Raw genomic sequence first — 17004 nt, 5'->3', positions numbered from 1 at the left:
CTTAAATTAGTCATCATGATGCACATAACATTCAGTATTTTTTTGCTCTGTAAAAACGTCACATTTAGTGGGTTATTTTAAATTAGGCCTAGTCACCATGCACATTAATTGTTGTGAATTTTGGCACCGTAAAAACGTCACATTTAGTAGGCCTGGCAGAGTTAATTTTCGGCATCCTCTTGTTTGTGACAGACACAGGATGAGGTTTGGTATGACTTTGGTATGGCCCACTTCCTTATCATCTTAATCTTTCCAGATCTCTCTCTCTCTCTCTCTCTGTGGTGTGGTGTGGTGTGTGTGGTGTGTGTGTGTGTGTAAAATGTTTGATTGAGCCTTGCTCCTTAAACCCCTGGACTGTGTCAACATCGAAAAAGTAGCCCTGTGACCTCCGATCGTCTTCTCAAAATATTTATAATGAGGATTTTAGCCACTCTGACCCTTTGTAAAACATAATGAATAATGCAGGATACCTCTGACTTGTGATTCAGCTGTTTTTACAGTTAGTGCTTAGAGCGCTCATAGGCTTCTTTTCAGAAAGCTTAATTGGGTGCTTCTAACATCCATCACACTCCTGCCATCCCAATGACCTTCCCAATGGATTATTTTCTAATAGAGAGATGGAATTTATCTATACAATAACCACACACAAAAAAGCACCTATTGTGTATACATCTTCAGGCATTCTACTTAGATGAAATGTATAGCCTCAAAGTACTGTACTGATGTTAGCTGTTGTTAGCCGCTGGTGCACTTTGACACCATTTACAGAGGTCTGACTTTCATTCAAATTAACTATATGACCCCAGATTGCTGAAATATTAAATAGATGCAAGAACATGTGCGTGTGTGCATACTTACATTATATAGACACAGATTAATGTAACACTTCAGGGGATGTTTCATAGACCAAGCAGTGATTCTCTATGGAACATGTTTTGAAGTACAGGAGTAGGCTTTATCTGGGCCCATGAAACCGGTCCAGGTGTACAGCAAGGAACAGTTTAATGCCCCATTTGTAGCTGGGAGCATGAGCCTCTTTTCTGAGCAACTGTCTGGTCAACAATACCTGCTTGTCTCTGCAAGGAGATCCTAAATAACCTAACTCTTAAATCCTGTTTAAACCCTGCAATGTAGATCTCACTGTTGTGTTTCAGATTAAAATGTTCCTTAGATCTTTTTGAACTGTTAAGTATATGGTCCAACATCTACCTTCAAATATGAGCTTTTTAAGTCCAATGATCTGTGTCTAACCAACGCTCAAGCATGTTAACCGTTAGCTAATTTGTCTCGTGCTACCTGGATTGGGTTTTCATATTGCAGCCCTAATCCTGATGGTGAGGGGATTACCTCAGGACCAGTTCAGTTTAAAAGCTGCTTATCAAACCCTGCACTCTCACCACTTAGCAAGCAGCAAGTGATACAGTGCCGTGAAAAAGTATATACCTTCTGATTTGATCTATTTTGGATTGATTCATTTTTTACACTGAATGTTATCAGATCTTCAACCAAAACCTAATATTAGATAAAGGAAACCGGAGTGAACAAATAACATGTTGATACTTATTGAATATATTTAACTTAAAAAAATTATGCAACACCAATTGGCCCTGTGTGAAAAAGTAATTTCACCATCACACTACCACCAACATGCTTGACCGACGGTATGACGTTCTTACTGTGGAATGCAGTGTTTGGGACAGACATAACCGGACCCATGTCGTCCAAATAGTCGACTAGAATTTGCCAAAAAGCACCTGGATGATCGTCAAGATTCCTGGAAGAATGTTCTATGGACAGATGAGTCAAAACTAACTTTTTGGACGACATGGGCCCCGTTGTCCGCGAACACCAAACACTGCATTCCACAGTAAGAACCTCAAAACAACAGTCAAGTATGGTGGTGGTAGTGTGATGGTTCTGGGATGCTTTGCTGCCTCAGGACCTAAACTACTTGTCATCATTGAAGGAACCACGAATTCTGCTCTGTATCAGTTAATTCTAAAGAAAAATTTCAGGCCATCCATCCATGAGCTGAAGTTGAAGCACAACTATGTCATGCACCAAGACAATGATCCAAAGCCTGCAATCAAGACATCAGAATGGCTGAAAAACAACACGTCTTGGAATGGCCTAGTCAAAGTCCAGACCTAAGCCCGATTGAGATGTTATGGCAGGACCTGAGACGAGCAGTTCATGCTCGAAAACTCACCAATGTCGCAGACTTGTTCAGTGGTGGAAAAAGTACCCAATTGTCAAAGTACAGATACAGTACCTTATTAGAAAATGACTCAAGTAAAAGTGAGTCACCCAGTAAAATACTACTTGAGTTAAAGTAAAACAAGTATTTGGATTTAAATATACTTAAGTATCAAAAGTAAATGTCATTGCTAAAATATACTTAAGTATCAAAAGTATACATTATTTCACATTCCTTATATTAAGCATACCAGACTGCACAATTTATTTTGTATCTTTTTTTACAAATGTCCATAAAAAAATGTACATAGGAAAGATGATCTATTGTTGGTCATTGTGTTTTGACATTTTCAAGATACAAAAGTATGTGGATAAGCCTTCAAATTAGTGGACTTGGCTATTTCAGCCACACCCGTTTCTGACAAGTGTGTAAAATCTAGCACACAGCCACACAAACTCCATAGTTAAACATTGGCAGTAGAATGGCCTTACTGAAGAGCTCAGTGACTTTCAACGTGGCACCGTCATAGGATGCCACCTTTCCAACAAGTAAAATTTCTGCCCTGCTAGAGCTGCCCCGGTCAACTGTAAATGCTGTTATTGTGAAGTGGAAATGTCAAGGGTTTCCATCCCCTGCGCAATACCAAGCATCGTCTGGAGTGGTGTAAAGCTCGCCGCCATTGGGGCACTGGAGCAGTGGAAACATACTCTGGCGTGATGAATCACACTTCACCATCTAGCAATCGAACGGACTAATCTAGGTTTGGTGAATGTAAGGAGAACGCTACCTGCTCGAATGCATAGTGCCAACTGTAAAGTTTGGTGGAGGAGGAATAATGGTCTGGCTTTTCATGTTTCGGGCTAGACCCCTTAGTTCCAGTGAAGGGAAATCTTAACGGTACAATTCTGTGCTTCCAACTTTGTAGCAACAGTTTTGGGAAGGCCCTTTCCTGTTTCAGCATGACAATACCCCTGTGCACAAAGCAAGGTCCATACAGAAATGGTTTGTCGAGATCGGTGTGGAAGAACTTGATTGGCCTTCACAGAGCCCTGACCTCAGCCCCATCGGACACCTTTAGGATGAATTGGATTGCCAACTACAAGCCAGGCCTAATCACCCAACATCATTGCCCAGCAAGTCCCTGCAGAAAAATCCCAGAAGAGTGGAGGCTGTTGTAGCAGCAAAGTGGGTACCAACTCCATATTAATGCCCATGATTTTGGAATGAGATGTTTGACGAGCAGGTGTCCACATACCTTTGGTCATGTACTGTATGTGGCATACCTGTTACGGACAATAAAGACCAACACGAACATCAGCAGTGAGCAGCCATCCTATCACCTCTGACCAAAGAACATCAGCAGTGGGCAGCCACCCTGTCACCTGACCAAAGAACATCAGCAGTGGGCAGCCACCCTGTCACCTCTGACCAAAGAACATCAGCAGTGGGCAGCCACCCTGTCACCTGACCAAAGAACATCAGCAGTGGGCAGCCACCCTGTCACCTCTGACCAAAGAACATCAGCAGTGGGCAGCCACCCTGTCACCTCTGACCAAAGAACATCAGCAGTGGGCAGCCACCCTGTCACCTCTGACCAAAGAACATCAGCAGTGGGCAGCCACCCTGTCACCTCTGACCAAAGAACATCAGCAGTGGGCCGCCACCCTGTCACCTCTGACCAAAGAACATCAGCCGTCATCTTGTTAATTTCCCGACAATTCTACATGTTGAATCACCACCCTCTTTGACACTCAGCAGGTGATCTACTGCGCACAGTCAACGATTGTGTTGGTCTGGCTCGTTCTTTAGTGAAAAAAGGAAAAAAGGTTTGAGAAAATCTACCCAAATGGGAGTAACACGTGACTTCTCCCCAAAAATCTTTTATTTTCCTTCCAGTTTACAACAATATTTATTCTGACATAAAGCTGGTCACAGAGGTGGGCATTAGGCAGGTACAAGGGGATTGGGGACAATAAAGGGCAGTCAGCATATGACACTGTGTAGAATAATAATAGAAAAGAAAAAAGGAAAAAAAGAAATGACGCAGAACATGTCGTTTTTAGCATAGCAGGCAAAATGATGGATCAAACAAATAGAGTGGTAAACCCCTAGCCTTGTCAAGACACTGACACGAAAGCAACCACCATAAAATGAGCACATAGGCACTGTGGACTAGTGTAGTGCCATAATGTTGGAGGATGAGGGCTCTAAATAAACAACCTCTTGACTTAAATACATATTGCAATGAAGTGCTTACTTAGCAACAAAAGCTTGATGTTCCTTACAAGGCAGGTAAATGGGTAAAGGTAAGGGCATTGGGCTGCGTTCTAAGCAATGCTATGCTTCTCTTACAGAGTACTGCCTCTTATAGAATAGTCATACTGTAATAGATACCCTGTGTACTAACAGGAAGAGCTTTATGAAAGAGAAGAAGAGAGGCTTGAAGAGTGATGACAAAAAAAAGAAGAGACATGGCAGATATTAGGGAGGCTTCACAGTCTGTCCAGCTCAAAGTGCTGGAGTAGAAAATCTATGTTAAAAAGGAGCCAGTAGTGTGGATCCTGGAGAATGGCTTTGCAGGGTCACTTCTGCTGCAGCCGGGCAGCTTTGAACTTGGACACCCGCTTAGGGGCCTCCCGGGGTGCTTCGGGAGCTACCTCCTCCAGCTTCCGCTCTGGGATAGTGGGCAGAGCTGGAGGGGCGATGGTTAGGTGGGGGATCGACGAGGGAATAGGCTCCTTCTCCACCACTGTGCATGAAAAGGCCTGGATGATCAACAAAAAAATAACAGGAGGTTAATGAGAGGCTGTAGAGCTGGAGAGTGCACAGACACACAACTTGTTCAAGGTGTATCTCTATTCAACATTCAAAGATCATGATTAGAAAAACTAAATCAGCAGAGGACCAGGGTCGTATTCATTAGGGCCTGCAACGGAAAATTAATGTTTTTTTATTGCACAAGATGTTCAGGTAGTCCATCTGTCAGTTGTCTTCCGTTTAGTGTCTAATGAACACGACCCAGCTGAGTTTTACCTCGAAGCGTCTGATGGGGTGTAGAGGGTTCCCGGTGGGGCTGTCCTCCTCGGTGATGCCATCGCTGGTGTCACTGCACGTGTTCTCGTCGTGGCTCAGGGAGCGTCCGAACGTCCTGCGCTCTTCGAAGTCGGCAGCGCTGCTCTCGCTGGTGTCGCTACACCCGCTGTTCTCTCTGCTCCGGGACTTTAGGATGGACTTCCTGGGGATGGGCTCGCCATTCTTCACATCCACAAACAACCTGACAAAAGTCCACAAACATAGGCCTTCAGATCGCAGAACTTGTTAATAGACACCATTCCGAATCAGAACAAAGTACCTGGAAACATTCAGAGTAAATAACATTTAATATATGCCAATACATTGGACACAAAATGTTGCTAATAGGTATGCCAACCAAGATCTAGATAAGTGATGTGTAGTGTGGGTTTACTTGTAGATGTCTGTGGGCGTGGTGATGTTGTGGAGCCCGTGGTGAGAGTGACCGTTGCTGGTGCCGTTCTTCTTTTTCCTCTTGGCTTGCTGCTTCTGTTCTTTCAGCTCACTGAACTTCAACATGGTGTTCTTCCCTGTGTTTATCCTCACCTGGAAACGAAGCGACAGAGACAGAGAAATGTAGTACATTGATTTACGTGACTCAAATAACATAATTGACTACATTGTTGACTGTTGACTGCATTGAGTTAAATACGATTAATAAAACACTGACCTTCTTGGGTTCCACCGTATGAGAGAAATAGATGGTAGGCAAACCGTTGCCTTCCTCCTCCTCACCCTTGTCTTCCTCCTCCTCCCTGTCCCTGGTTGTACCGTTAACTTGGCCACTGTTGTGAGGCACAGTCATCTTGCCTTCACTCCTCTCGTCATGTCCGTTGACGCGATGATGGCCGCCACCATCTCCCTCCTTCTCTTCCTCAGAGGAAGAGGATGTTGTGTCCTCATTGCCGTTGGTGTCTGCACTTCCAAAGTGTCTGAAAACAAATCAAAACAATGCATCATGAGAAATCTAATCTTCACCTTTGCAATGAAACAGGTGTGAAGGTGGGAAGAGGGCGCTGAATCACTTCTCAATGTGAACGTCCATGTGTTCTGTGTGCGTGAGTGTGTGTGTGCAACTCTACCGGTCATGCTCCTCCTCAAGCTTCTCCTTTGCTTCCAGCTCATCCAGTCTGGCCCACAGCTCCTCCTCAGACAGCACTCCTCTCCTACTCCCTCCATCTCCATCTCCCTCTCCCTCTCCCTCTCCACCCTCCTCCTCCATCTTCACAATAGCCTCCATTTTGGGCTTAGAGTGGGGCTTAAGGGCCACACGCTGCTTTCCTTTGCTCACAAATTCTTCAATACTTCTAACCTCTTCTCTGATGTCCACATAGTCCCCTTTAGCCTGAGGAAACAGAAGGGTAGAAGCCAGCATGTTAACAATATCTGCTCATACAAATTGCTTTATCTGCACAGATGAGTTGTCTATCAGATAAGCTGGCTGAAGAGGATCCTCAAAGCTCTTTGTTTTCACTGTAATTACACTTTTTTATATATTTAACCTTTATTTAACTCGGCAAGTCAGTATAGAACAAATTCCTATTGACAATGACAGCCAACAGGCTGTCAACACACACATCACGACAAGAGAGACACCACGACACTACATAAAGAGATACCTAAGACAACAACACAGCATGGTACCAACATAACATGGCAACATGGTAGCAACATAACATGGCAGCAGCACAAAACATGGTACAAACATTATTGGGCACAGACAACAGCACAAAGGGCACGAAGGTAGAGACAACAATACATCACGTCAACCAGCCACAACTGTCAGTAAGATTGTCCATCATTTAGTCTTTGAATGAAGAGATGGAGATAAAACAGCCCAGATTGAGTTTTTTTTTGCAGCTCGTTCCAGTCTCTAGCTGTAGTGAACTGAAAAGAGGAGAGACCCAGGGATGTGTGCGCGTTGGGGACCTTTAACAGAATGTGGATCGAGCCTTGGGTTACTCCCTTGGTGACAGGCAGTGGCTGAAACAGCAGATGTTCTGACTTTATACACTGTGCTCTTTGAGGTAGTTAGCAAACCAGGCCAAAAACCCCACAGAGACACCAATACTCCTTAGCCGGCCCATAAGAATGGAATGGTCTACCGCATCAAAAGCTTTGGCCAAGTCAATAAAAATAGCAGCACCACATTACTTAGTATCATGGGTAATGGTGACATCATTGAGGACCTTTAAGGTTGCAGTGACACATTCATAACCTGAGTGGAAACCAGATTGTATACCCGAGAGAATACTCTAGACATCAAGAAAGCCAGTCAGTTGACAAGTTATTCCTAAACTTTTGATTAACAGGTCAAAATAGAAATTGGCCTATAACAGTTAGGATCAGCTTCATCTCCCCCTTTAAATAAATGACGCACCGTGGCTGCCTTCCAAGCACTGGGAACGTCCCCAGAGAGGAGAGACAGGTTAAACATGTCAGAGATAGGCGTGGCGATGATAGGGGCAGCAACCTTAAAGAAGAAAGGATCTAAACATCTGACCCAGATCTTTTTTGGGGTTCAAGTTTTTAAGGAGCTCCTTTAGCACCTCGGACTCAGTGGCTGCGGTCCAAACACTTAAAAGACAAACCCTATCCCCTCAGCCCTCAAATTAAGTGAACACTTCTGATGACGTATGACAAGTATACACTTGCTGGGCGAGGGAGGCAGAAATTATTTTTTAAAATGGACCACCCTTGACCGGAAATTCATCACTCGTTCATCCCGCAATGATTGCCTTTTCAGCCACCGGTAATTTGTGGGTGCTTTATATGCGCAACAGTCAATTATGATTGCATGTCTACTTATATTAAATAAATATTAATATACACCACCGTTCAAAAGTTTTGGGTCACTGCGTCCGTTATGGGTCCGCGGTCAAACGACCACCCCTCATCACTGTCAAACGCTCCCTAAAACACTTCTGCGAGCAGGCCTTTCTAATTGACCTGGCCCGGGTATCCTGGAAGGATATTAACCTCATCCCGTCAGTAGAGGATGCCTGGTTGTTCTTCAATAGTGCCTTCCTCATGATCTTAAATAAGCATGCCCCTTTCAAAAAAATGTCACTCCAGACCTGACTGCCCTTGACCAGCACAAAAACATCCTGTGGCACACTGCACTAGCTTCGAATAGTGCAAACGATATGCAACTTTTCAGGGAAGTCAGGAACCAATATACACAGTCAGTTAAGAAAGCAAAGGCTAGCTTTTTCAAACAGAAATTTGCATCCTGCAGCACTAACTCCAAAAAGTTTTGGGACACTGTAAAGTCCATGGAGAGTAAGAGCACCTCCTCTCAGCTGCCCACTGCACTGAGGATAGGAAACACTGTCACCACCGATAAATCCACGATAATCGAGAATTTCAATAAGCATCTCTCTACAGCTGGCCACGCTTTACACCTGGCTACCCCGGCCAACAGCTCTGCACCCCCCGCAGCAACTAGCCCAAGCCCCCCCCGCTTCTCCTTCACCCAAATCCAGACAGCTGATGTTCTAAAAGAGCTGCAAAATCTGGATCCCTACAAATCAGCTGGGCTAGACAATCTGGACCCGCTCTCCCTAAAACTATCCGCCGCCATTGTCGCAACCCCTATCTCTTTCATATTGTAGTCTGTTCTACCTCTCTTTCGTATCGTCTGAGATTCCTAAAGTTTGGAAAGTGTCCACGGTCATCCCCCTCTTCAAAGGGGGAGACACTCTAGACCCAAACTGTGACAGACCTATATCCATCCTGCCCTGCCTTTCTAAAGTCTTCGAAAGCCAAGTGAACAAACAGATCACCGACCATCTCGAATCCCACCGTACCTTCTCTGCTATGCAATCCGGTTTCCGAGCTGTTCACAGGTGCACCTTAGCCACACTCAGGGTCCTAAACGATAGTATAACCACCATTGATGAAAAACAGTACTGTGCAGCTGTCTTCATCGACCTGGCCAAGGCTTTCGACTCAAACACCTTTTTCTTATCGGCAGACTCAACAGCCTTGGTTTCTCTAATGACTGCCTCACCAACTACTTCTCAGATAGAGTTCAGTGTGTCAAATCGGAGGGCCTGTTGTCCGGACCTCTGGCAGTCTCTATGGGTGTGCCACAGGGTTCAATTCTCGGGCCGACTCTTTTCTCTGTATATATATCAATGATGTCGCTCTTGCTGCGGGTGATTCTTTGATCCGCCTTTACACCATTCTGTATACATCTGGCCTTTCTTTGGACACTGTGTTAACAAACCTCCAAACGAGCTTCAATGCCATACATCACTCCTTCCATGGCCTCCAACTGCTCTAAAATGCAAGTATAACTAAATGCATGCTCTTCAACTGATCGCTGCCCTCACCCGCCCGCCCGCCTAGCATCACTACTCTGGACGTTTTTGACTTGGGTATTTATAGTGATCCACATATTCTAAGTGTCTGGCTAGACTGTAAACTCTCCTTCCACTCATATTAAGCATCTCCAATCCAAAATAAAATCGTCTTCCTATTTCGCACAAAGCCTCCTTCACTCATGCTGCCAAACATGCCCTCGTAAAACTGACTATCCTAACGATCCTTGACAAAATAGCCTTTTTTCAACAATGAAGAGGCAACTCTGGGATGCTGGCCTTCCAGGCAGTTGCAAAGAAAAAGCCATATCTCAGACTGGCCAATAAAAAAAAGATTAAGATGGGCAAAAGAACACAGACACTGGACAGAGGAACTCTGCTTATAAGGCCAGCATCCCGGAGTCGCCTCTTCACTGTTGAGACTGGTGTTTTGCGGGTATTATTTAATGAAGCTGACAGTTTCTCAAATCAGAAACTCTAATGTACTTGTCCTCTTGCTCAGTTGTGCACCGGAGCCTCCCACTCCTCTTTCTATTCTGGTTAGAGCCAGTTTGCACTGTTCTGTGAAGGGAGTAGTACACAGCATTTTACAAGATCTTCAGATTCTTGACAATTTCTCGCATGGAATAGCCTTCATTTCTCAGAACAAGAATAGACTGACGAGTTTCAGAAGAAAGTTATGTTTCTGGCCATTTTGAGCGTGTAATTGAACCCACAAATGCTGATGCTTCAGATACTCAACTAGTCTAAAGAAGCCCAGTTGTATTGCTTCTTTAATCAGTACAACAGTTTCCAGCTGTGCTAACATAATTGCAAAAGGGTTTTCTAATGATCAATTAGCTAATCCAAGTTTATCATTTTAAAAGGCTAACACAAAGTGTCATTGGAACACAGGAGGGATGGTTGCTGATAATGGGCCTCCGTACACCTATGTAGATATTTTTTTTTTTTTTTTAAGAATCTGCCATTTTCAGCTACAATAGTTATTTACAACATTAACAATGTCTACACTGTATTTCTGACCAATTTGATGTTATTTTAAAAATGGACAAATATTTTGGGAGTTTTCTTTCAAAAAACAAGGATATTTCTAAGTGACCCCAAACATTTGAACAGTAGTGTCTGCCTACTGTATGATAGCAAATGAATTAGCTAACTGTCATTAGCCAACTGTCATTAGCCTGCCTAGCTGTAACTTCTGAAGTAACGTTTTTATTTCTACAATTTCCAAAAGATAACCAAACAAAAACATATTTACGAGACGTGTTTGTGCCGTCGTGTGCATTAGTAGCACAATTTCTAACTTATTTGCATTCGTTTTTACTTACACTTGTATGTTGACTTCTCCATTGATGTTGTTTTTAAGTTCACAGACTTTTCTTAGCGGATGTACAATCGCCACAAACTGAATTATGGGGAGTTTCAGGCCCCGGAGTGAACATAACTATACACTCACAAAGCCGACTAAAAACGAGGGCTGAGGGCCTTACGTTGCAAAGTTCCCTTGCTTGGCTAATCATTTGGACCACCCATCCAAGATGTCGACAGGGATTCCCCCAAGGGCATAAGGTGAGGGTAAGTGGACGAAGGTGTGTCTTTTAAGTGTTTGGACCGCAGCCAGTGACCGCCTGCAGGGAGAAACTTTGTAGCGGGGCAAGAGAAAAAGAGGGAGGAGCATTGGGGATAGTCGCATTAGAAGGGGTGGGAGATGAGGAAATGTTGGATGGGCAAGAGTCAAATAGGAATCCTGACTTAATGAAGTTGTGACTAAAGAGCTCAGCCATGTGCTCCTTGTCAGTAACAACCGCATCATCAACATTAAGGGACATGGGCAGCTGTGAGGAGGAGGATTCATTCTCCAGGTCTTTAACCATTTTCCAGAACTTCTTGGGGTTAGACCCACAGAGAGAGAACTGCTCCTTAAAAGTAACAAACTTTTGCCTTCTGGATAGCCTGAGTGGACTTATTTCTAATTTGCCTGAACGAGAGCCAGTTAGCCTGAGTATCCGTGTGCCGAGCGATTTGCCAAATGGAATTATTGAGGTGGAGTAACTCTGCCAGATCTCAGTCGAACCAGGGGCTGAACCTGTTTTGAATTCTCATTTTCTTCATGTATCTGTTAACGATAACACTGAAAATATCAAAGAAAGGTCCAAGAGTCTTCGACAGAGGGGATCAAGCTGATTCTATACCAATTTACAGAGGCCAAGTCATGAAGGAAGGCTTGCACATTAATGTTTTTTAGCAAGCGTCTATGACAAATCAGGACAGGCCGTTTCACTGAGCAGCCATTGCGAGCACAGGCTGTAAAACAGTGATCACTAAGGTCATTACAGAAAACACCAGGCTGATACCTATCAGGATTATTTGTGAGGATAACGTTGAGGAGAGTAGACTTTTCTGGGTGTTTGGAGTCATACCTTCTGGGATTGGTAATAATCTGAGAAATATTTAGGGAGTCCCATTGCTTTAGGACCTGGTCAGGTGGTTTAAGCATGTCCCAGTTTAGGTCACCTAGCACGACAAATTCAGACTTAGTGTAAGGGGCCAGGAGAGAGCTTAGGGCATTTAGGGTAAAGGCCGGTGCTGATGGTGGCCGATAACACCCAGCAACAGTCAACAAAGAGTTATTTGAAAGTTTAATGCGTAAAACCAGCAAATCAAATTGTTTGGGGACAGAATTGGTGGTGACAACCGAGCACTGAAGGTGTTCCTTGGTAAAGACTGCCACTCCAACACTAACATCAGTGTTCAAAACACAGTTTCTTAACCACGTCTAAGTAATGACCAACACATCTGGTCTGGAGCTGTGAACACACACTTTTAGGTAACAAGCTTCTAGTGTTAACGTGCAGAAAACCCAGGCTTTTTACAAGAGCAGAAGTCAGTGAAGCAGATATCGGAGCACAAATCAGAATTGGGGCTAGCAACAGTAGATGGGCCAGGGTGTACATGCACATTTCCAGATATAAATCAGCAATAACACAATCAGGGCATGGCAGAGGACAGTGAGAAGTCTGCAATGTTGATTTAGAACATTTGAATGTGCTTTAGATGGCACTTACGCCTGAGAGCTTTTCTAGATCCTCTGTGAACCCAACTCTGGCTTCAAAGTTCTTTGTCGTCTTGTGCAAGTCATCCAGCGCACTCGTTACATCTAAAAAACAAAAATATTTGATTTGATATAATTTGACAAACAAAGCACAAAAATTGTGTGATTAGTGTGGAATTGGAAAAATGTGTGTGAGGGGTCAAGACATGCAGCTTGTGAACCAGTTTGGTCGCAGTCAGTAGAAAAGAGAAACAAAAACCACAGTATTCGGACCAGTAAGGGGTTAAATCCTGAACACACTGACAAAAAAGGGAAAATGATGACACAAACAGTTCATAATATCTCATGCCCTCGGTGCTACTTCGGATCATTAAATCTTCACAACAATTAAACCCCCATTTGCTAATGGCAGCAAAGGGCCCCGTCGTCATGGTGACGGCGAGCCCTCAAGCCGTACGTCTCCGAAACGTTGGGGAAAGGTCAAACACGGACAGCCTGACAACTCAGCGGGGCTGTTTGACAGATCTCAGCCAGCCATGTTTGCATTATGGCACTTAGCTGCGTAAAAGCAGCCTGGGCAGGGTCAGGGAGGGGTGGGCAGGGTTATGGCACATTCACGCTTCGGTAAACATCAGTCTAATAAAGCTCCCATCACTATCACACATTGTTATTTAGGCCGATTTGGCACAATATTAAATAGCTTTTCGGGGCGTAGGGTGAATACCAAAGGAAGCAAGGGGAAACTGCTTTCTCTTACATGGTTAAGAGAAAGAAAGAACGGCCAGCAGTGGAATGGACAGGAGGATTTTTAAGGCTGGACTGTTGTGACAAAATGATAGCAGAACAGGGTCAAATCGACTTGAGTAACCAAACAACGGCTTTATCAATGTGCAACGTTCTGGTCACAATTCTACATTTTCAATAGTTAATTGCCCACCAGCAAGACTACATCAAATATTATAATAATCCAAGTATTCACAAAATGAGTAGCCATTCAACTTTCCTTGACAACACTGAGTGATCACCTCTTTGTTTCTGACAGCAAGTCTATAACAACAGCCTCCTCTGCTGGGCAAATGGTGGGAGTGTTACGACATTCATAATATGACCTCAATCTTTCACAATAAGCATAACCACTACCATACATATACAATTGACGAGTTAACTAATATTATAAAAAGACTAGAGAAGTGAGTGTCAAAGTTTGGCAAGGAATCATGGCATCTGAGAAAATTCTACATGTCTTCCAAAATAAACTCACATTTCTTCCTGTGCTCCAAGAGTTTCTGGGCCTGCTTGGCAGAGCACTTGGCAAACCAGTTGTCTCCCAGTAGCACAGTGATCTCATTGGTATGGACCAGCTTCCCAGGCATGAATGCCAAAGGGCCAAATGGCACCTGTTACAGCAGAGAGGGGAGGGAAAAGGTTTTTAAAATAAATACTGCATTATTTAAGTTGAGTTCAAGTTTCATCTCGATTAAAATCATTTTTATATAACGGCAATTCAAACATGGTTCTGCATATTTTTTACAAACTGAAAGTGAAACTGAATAGCTGAAAGAAAAGGAGAACAAACTTGTAGTCAAAGATAAGGCCTTCCCTGCACACACCATGTATATACACATCATAGGAGCTGTATTAATTGTTGTGTGTTTCATTCCAGATCAAGACAGGACAATTTATAATAAGGATGCATGGCCTGGGAATTCACTCTGTGACACACCTCATATAATAAACTTTAAATAAGCCCCTGCTACGGAAACTATCCCCGGTGCATTTAATAAGAGAGAGCGTACCATGATGTCATAGGACACCTCATCTGGAAGAGTTTTGAGTTGATCCTCAAGGGCTTCATAGTCACCTTTTACCTTCTCCCTGAAAGTTCAACATTTTTAATTTTAGTTAAGTAACGGCACACACAATGATCCACATGCCCTTCCTGGTCTATCGGTTATCCCAGAACTAATGTTTAGCCTATCTATGTACTATCAAGGATGTGGTGAGGGACTAGGTGTAACTAGTAATCTAGGAGAACAGTAGCATCATATGAGATTCTGTTTGACTCCTACGCCAGTCACTACGCGGAATCGCTACACAAGACTCACCAGTGCTGGATCTGAACTTCACAGCCTTTCACCACCTGTTGTTGACAGAGTGACAATTCTATAGGTCAAACGTTGCATTTTTATTCTCCATTAAAAACAACTCTGAATAACCCCCTCCATTTTACAGTTATTTACACTTACTCAATGTTGGGGAAGCAAATTCTCAGGAAGTTTAGGGTGTTTTGATTTAACAGCTGTCAAAGATTAATTGACAAAGGCTTTTCTGGAACTCACAGGATATACTTACACAGAAGCACCAACTTGGGGACAGGAAGAGGCATCTGTACACTTTACAGTGGATGTCATACTAGGAAGTAGCCAAAAAAATACTACACTTTTGATAGGGGTATGAAATATGACGTGTACTATGGAATGCGGCAGATACAATTCTTTACTCAATACGACAGAGATTTAGCTAAGCATGTCTGGTCAACACATTAGGCCTGTTCCTATTTGAAAGTAGGCCTACAGTAAAGTTGCACCCTCCTTCATGAATCAAATTCGACTGTAATAACAACACGAGCATTACTTTTCCAACTGACTAGCTAGCTAACTAACTTTACTTTGGTCCTGCATTGCATTGCCATCAATGCATGCTAATAAACATCCAATCAATGCCCAACATTGTGTATGGATATTCTCTGAACATTTAGATACGATTATACTAGCTCTAGCTAGCTATGGATGTTTTATCTAGGTCAGTGTTGAAAGGTCAGTAGTAAATTAGCTAACGTTAGGCCAAACAAGGTAATGTGTGCATAAGTGTATGGTAAGTTCATTAAATTATCCTTCACGCATTGGGCAAGTACATTTGTTTATTTATGCATTATGTTTGCTGAAAAATATAATTCAACATCAGAGCAATTGACACACTTGACTTTGCATATTCGATGGTTGTAGTTAAACAACATGGTTTGGCCAGGATCCAAGATGAAATAAACAAGAAGCAACATGTGACCGCTGGCTAAAGGAAGCTTCTAGAAAAGGTTGAACTAGCTAGAAAGTTTCCACGAAGAATTATGTGTCGAAGATGCCACACGCGCATAAATGAATTTGCAACTAAATAGCTAGCTTGCAACACCCTGAAAGAGAATGCACGTTAGGATGTCTCATTTAATGAACATGTAAAACAATTTGATAATTATAAGTCGACCGCGTACATTGTCAGACAGAGCACGCACAATCCATCTAGCTCGTTTATTTTACCTTCTTATGCTCCACTCGAAGTCTGCCAACTCCTTGTAGGACCTCTATGTTCCTTTTATTTCTCTCAGCCATCTTCCTATGTAATAATCAAATGAAATGTGACGTTTGTGAATCCAAAACAACGCTCAGGGGTTGTAAGTCCTAAAGAAATGTTTATGAATACAATTGCAGGTATTCCTGAGACGCGTTTTCCTCTTATTCATCAAAGGGGCAGTGATAGATATCCAAGACTTCGGAAGTGAGACCATTTCACACTCTCATTTTAGGATTTCAGCATGATCTCAAAAATATCCACGTAATATAATCCTAAATGTTCAGCGTCCTCCTCATCGACCATGCGCCATGTTCCCCTGTCTGTTTCCCGGTGTACTCTGGGTAAAATGCTCACTTTCACAACAATGCATGGAAAGGATCACATTATGTAAGACTGTATCCAATAGGCTACATATAAACAGGATTTCCCTCTCTTGTAATGTTATTAAATTAAACATATTTATCTTTATTCCCCATCAAATGCTTTAATAACTACATTTTAAACCTTGAGTGTTTACCTTATATTGCAAATTACATCCCTAGTTACAGTTGTAAATTCACTAGTTACAGAGCTGAGACACATTTACAGAATAAAGAAACAATTCTCACTCAATAATATTATCCCATCAATCCAATCAGTAGGATGACTGAGGTTGTAAAATTACTGTAATGATGGTATTTTACATTCTTTGGCATAATGCAAAATCGAATAATCTATTTATAATGTTGCTCCAAGATGCACATGGTATAAGTAATATGTCGGATGAACTCTGAACACCGGAGATGTGTCAATGAAGTCACATGTGTAAACACACTGCCTGTTGACCACGTGGTCCACTGCGCTCAGCAGAGACTCAGGGAAGTAGAATAAAGTTGCCCTGATCTGGGTCGTCACTAGTTACCACAGCCACAAAGTCAAAATTATGGCTAAACCCCGACTATTTCTACAATTTCTCTTCTTAAAATCTGATTTTAAACCTAACCTTAACCACACTTCTAACCTTATACCTAACC

The 17004-nt window shown here is 42.9% G+C and overlaps 1 protein-coding gene across 1 annotated transcript; it reads right to left on the bottom strand.

Annotated features, from left to right (window-relative positions):
* Nucleotides 1-4036: 4036 nt before the first annotated feature.
* LOC129866844 (unconventional prefoldin RPB5 interactor 1-like) lies at nucleotides 4037-16340 on the bottom strand. Its single transcript, XM_055939817.1, has 10 exons — nucleotides 15958-16340; nucleotides 14752-14786; nucleotides 14443-14521; nucleotides 13908-14043; nucleotides 12660-12751; nucleotides 6352-6614; nucleotides 5940-6201; nucleotides 5664-5815; nucleotides 5231-5471; nucleotides 4037-4962 (listed from the first exon to the last, which is right to left on the bottom strand). Exons 1-10 carry the CDS (start codon nucleotides 16027-16029, stop codon nucleotides 4780-4782), a joined length of 1515 nt encoding a protein of 504 aa, XP_055795792.1. The 5' UTR covers nucleotides 16030-16340; the 3' UTR covers nucleotides 4037-4779.
* Nucleotides 16341-17004: the final 664 nt, after the last annotated feature.

The sequence above is a fragment of the Salvelinus fontinalis genome, chromosome 12 (assembly GCF_029448725.1).
Source record: "Salvelinus fontinalis isolate EN_2023a chromosome 12, ASM2944872v1, whole genome shotgun sequence".
Lineage (NCBI taxonomy): Eukaryota > Metazoa > Chordata > Actinopteri > Salmoniformes > Salmonidae > Salvelinus > Salvelinus fontinalis.
The sequence above is the reverse complement of the archived record's forward strand: the minus strand, read 5'-3'. Positions and strand labels throughout refer to the sequence as shown.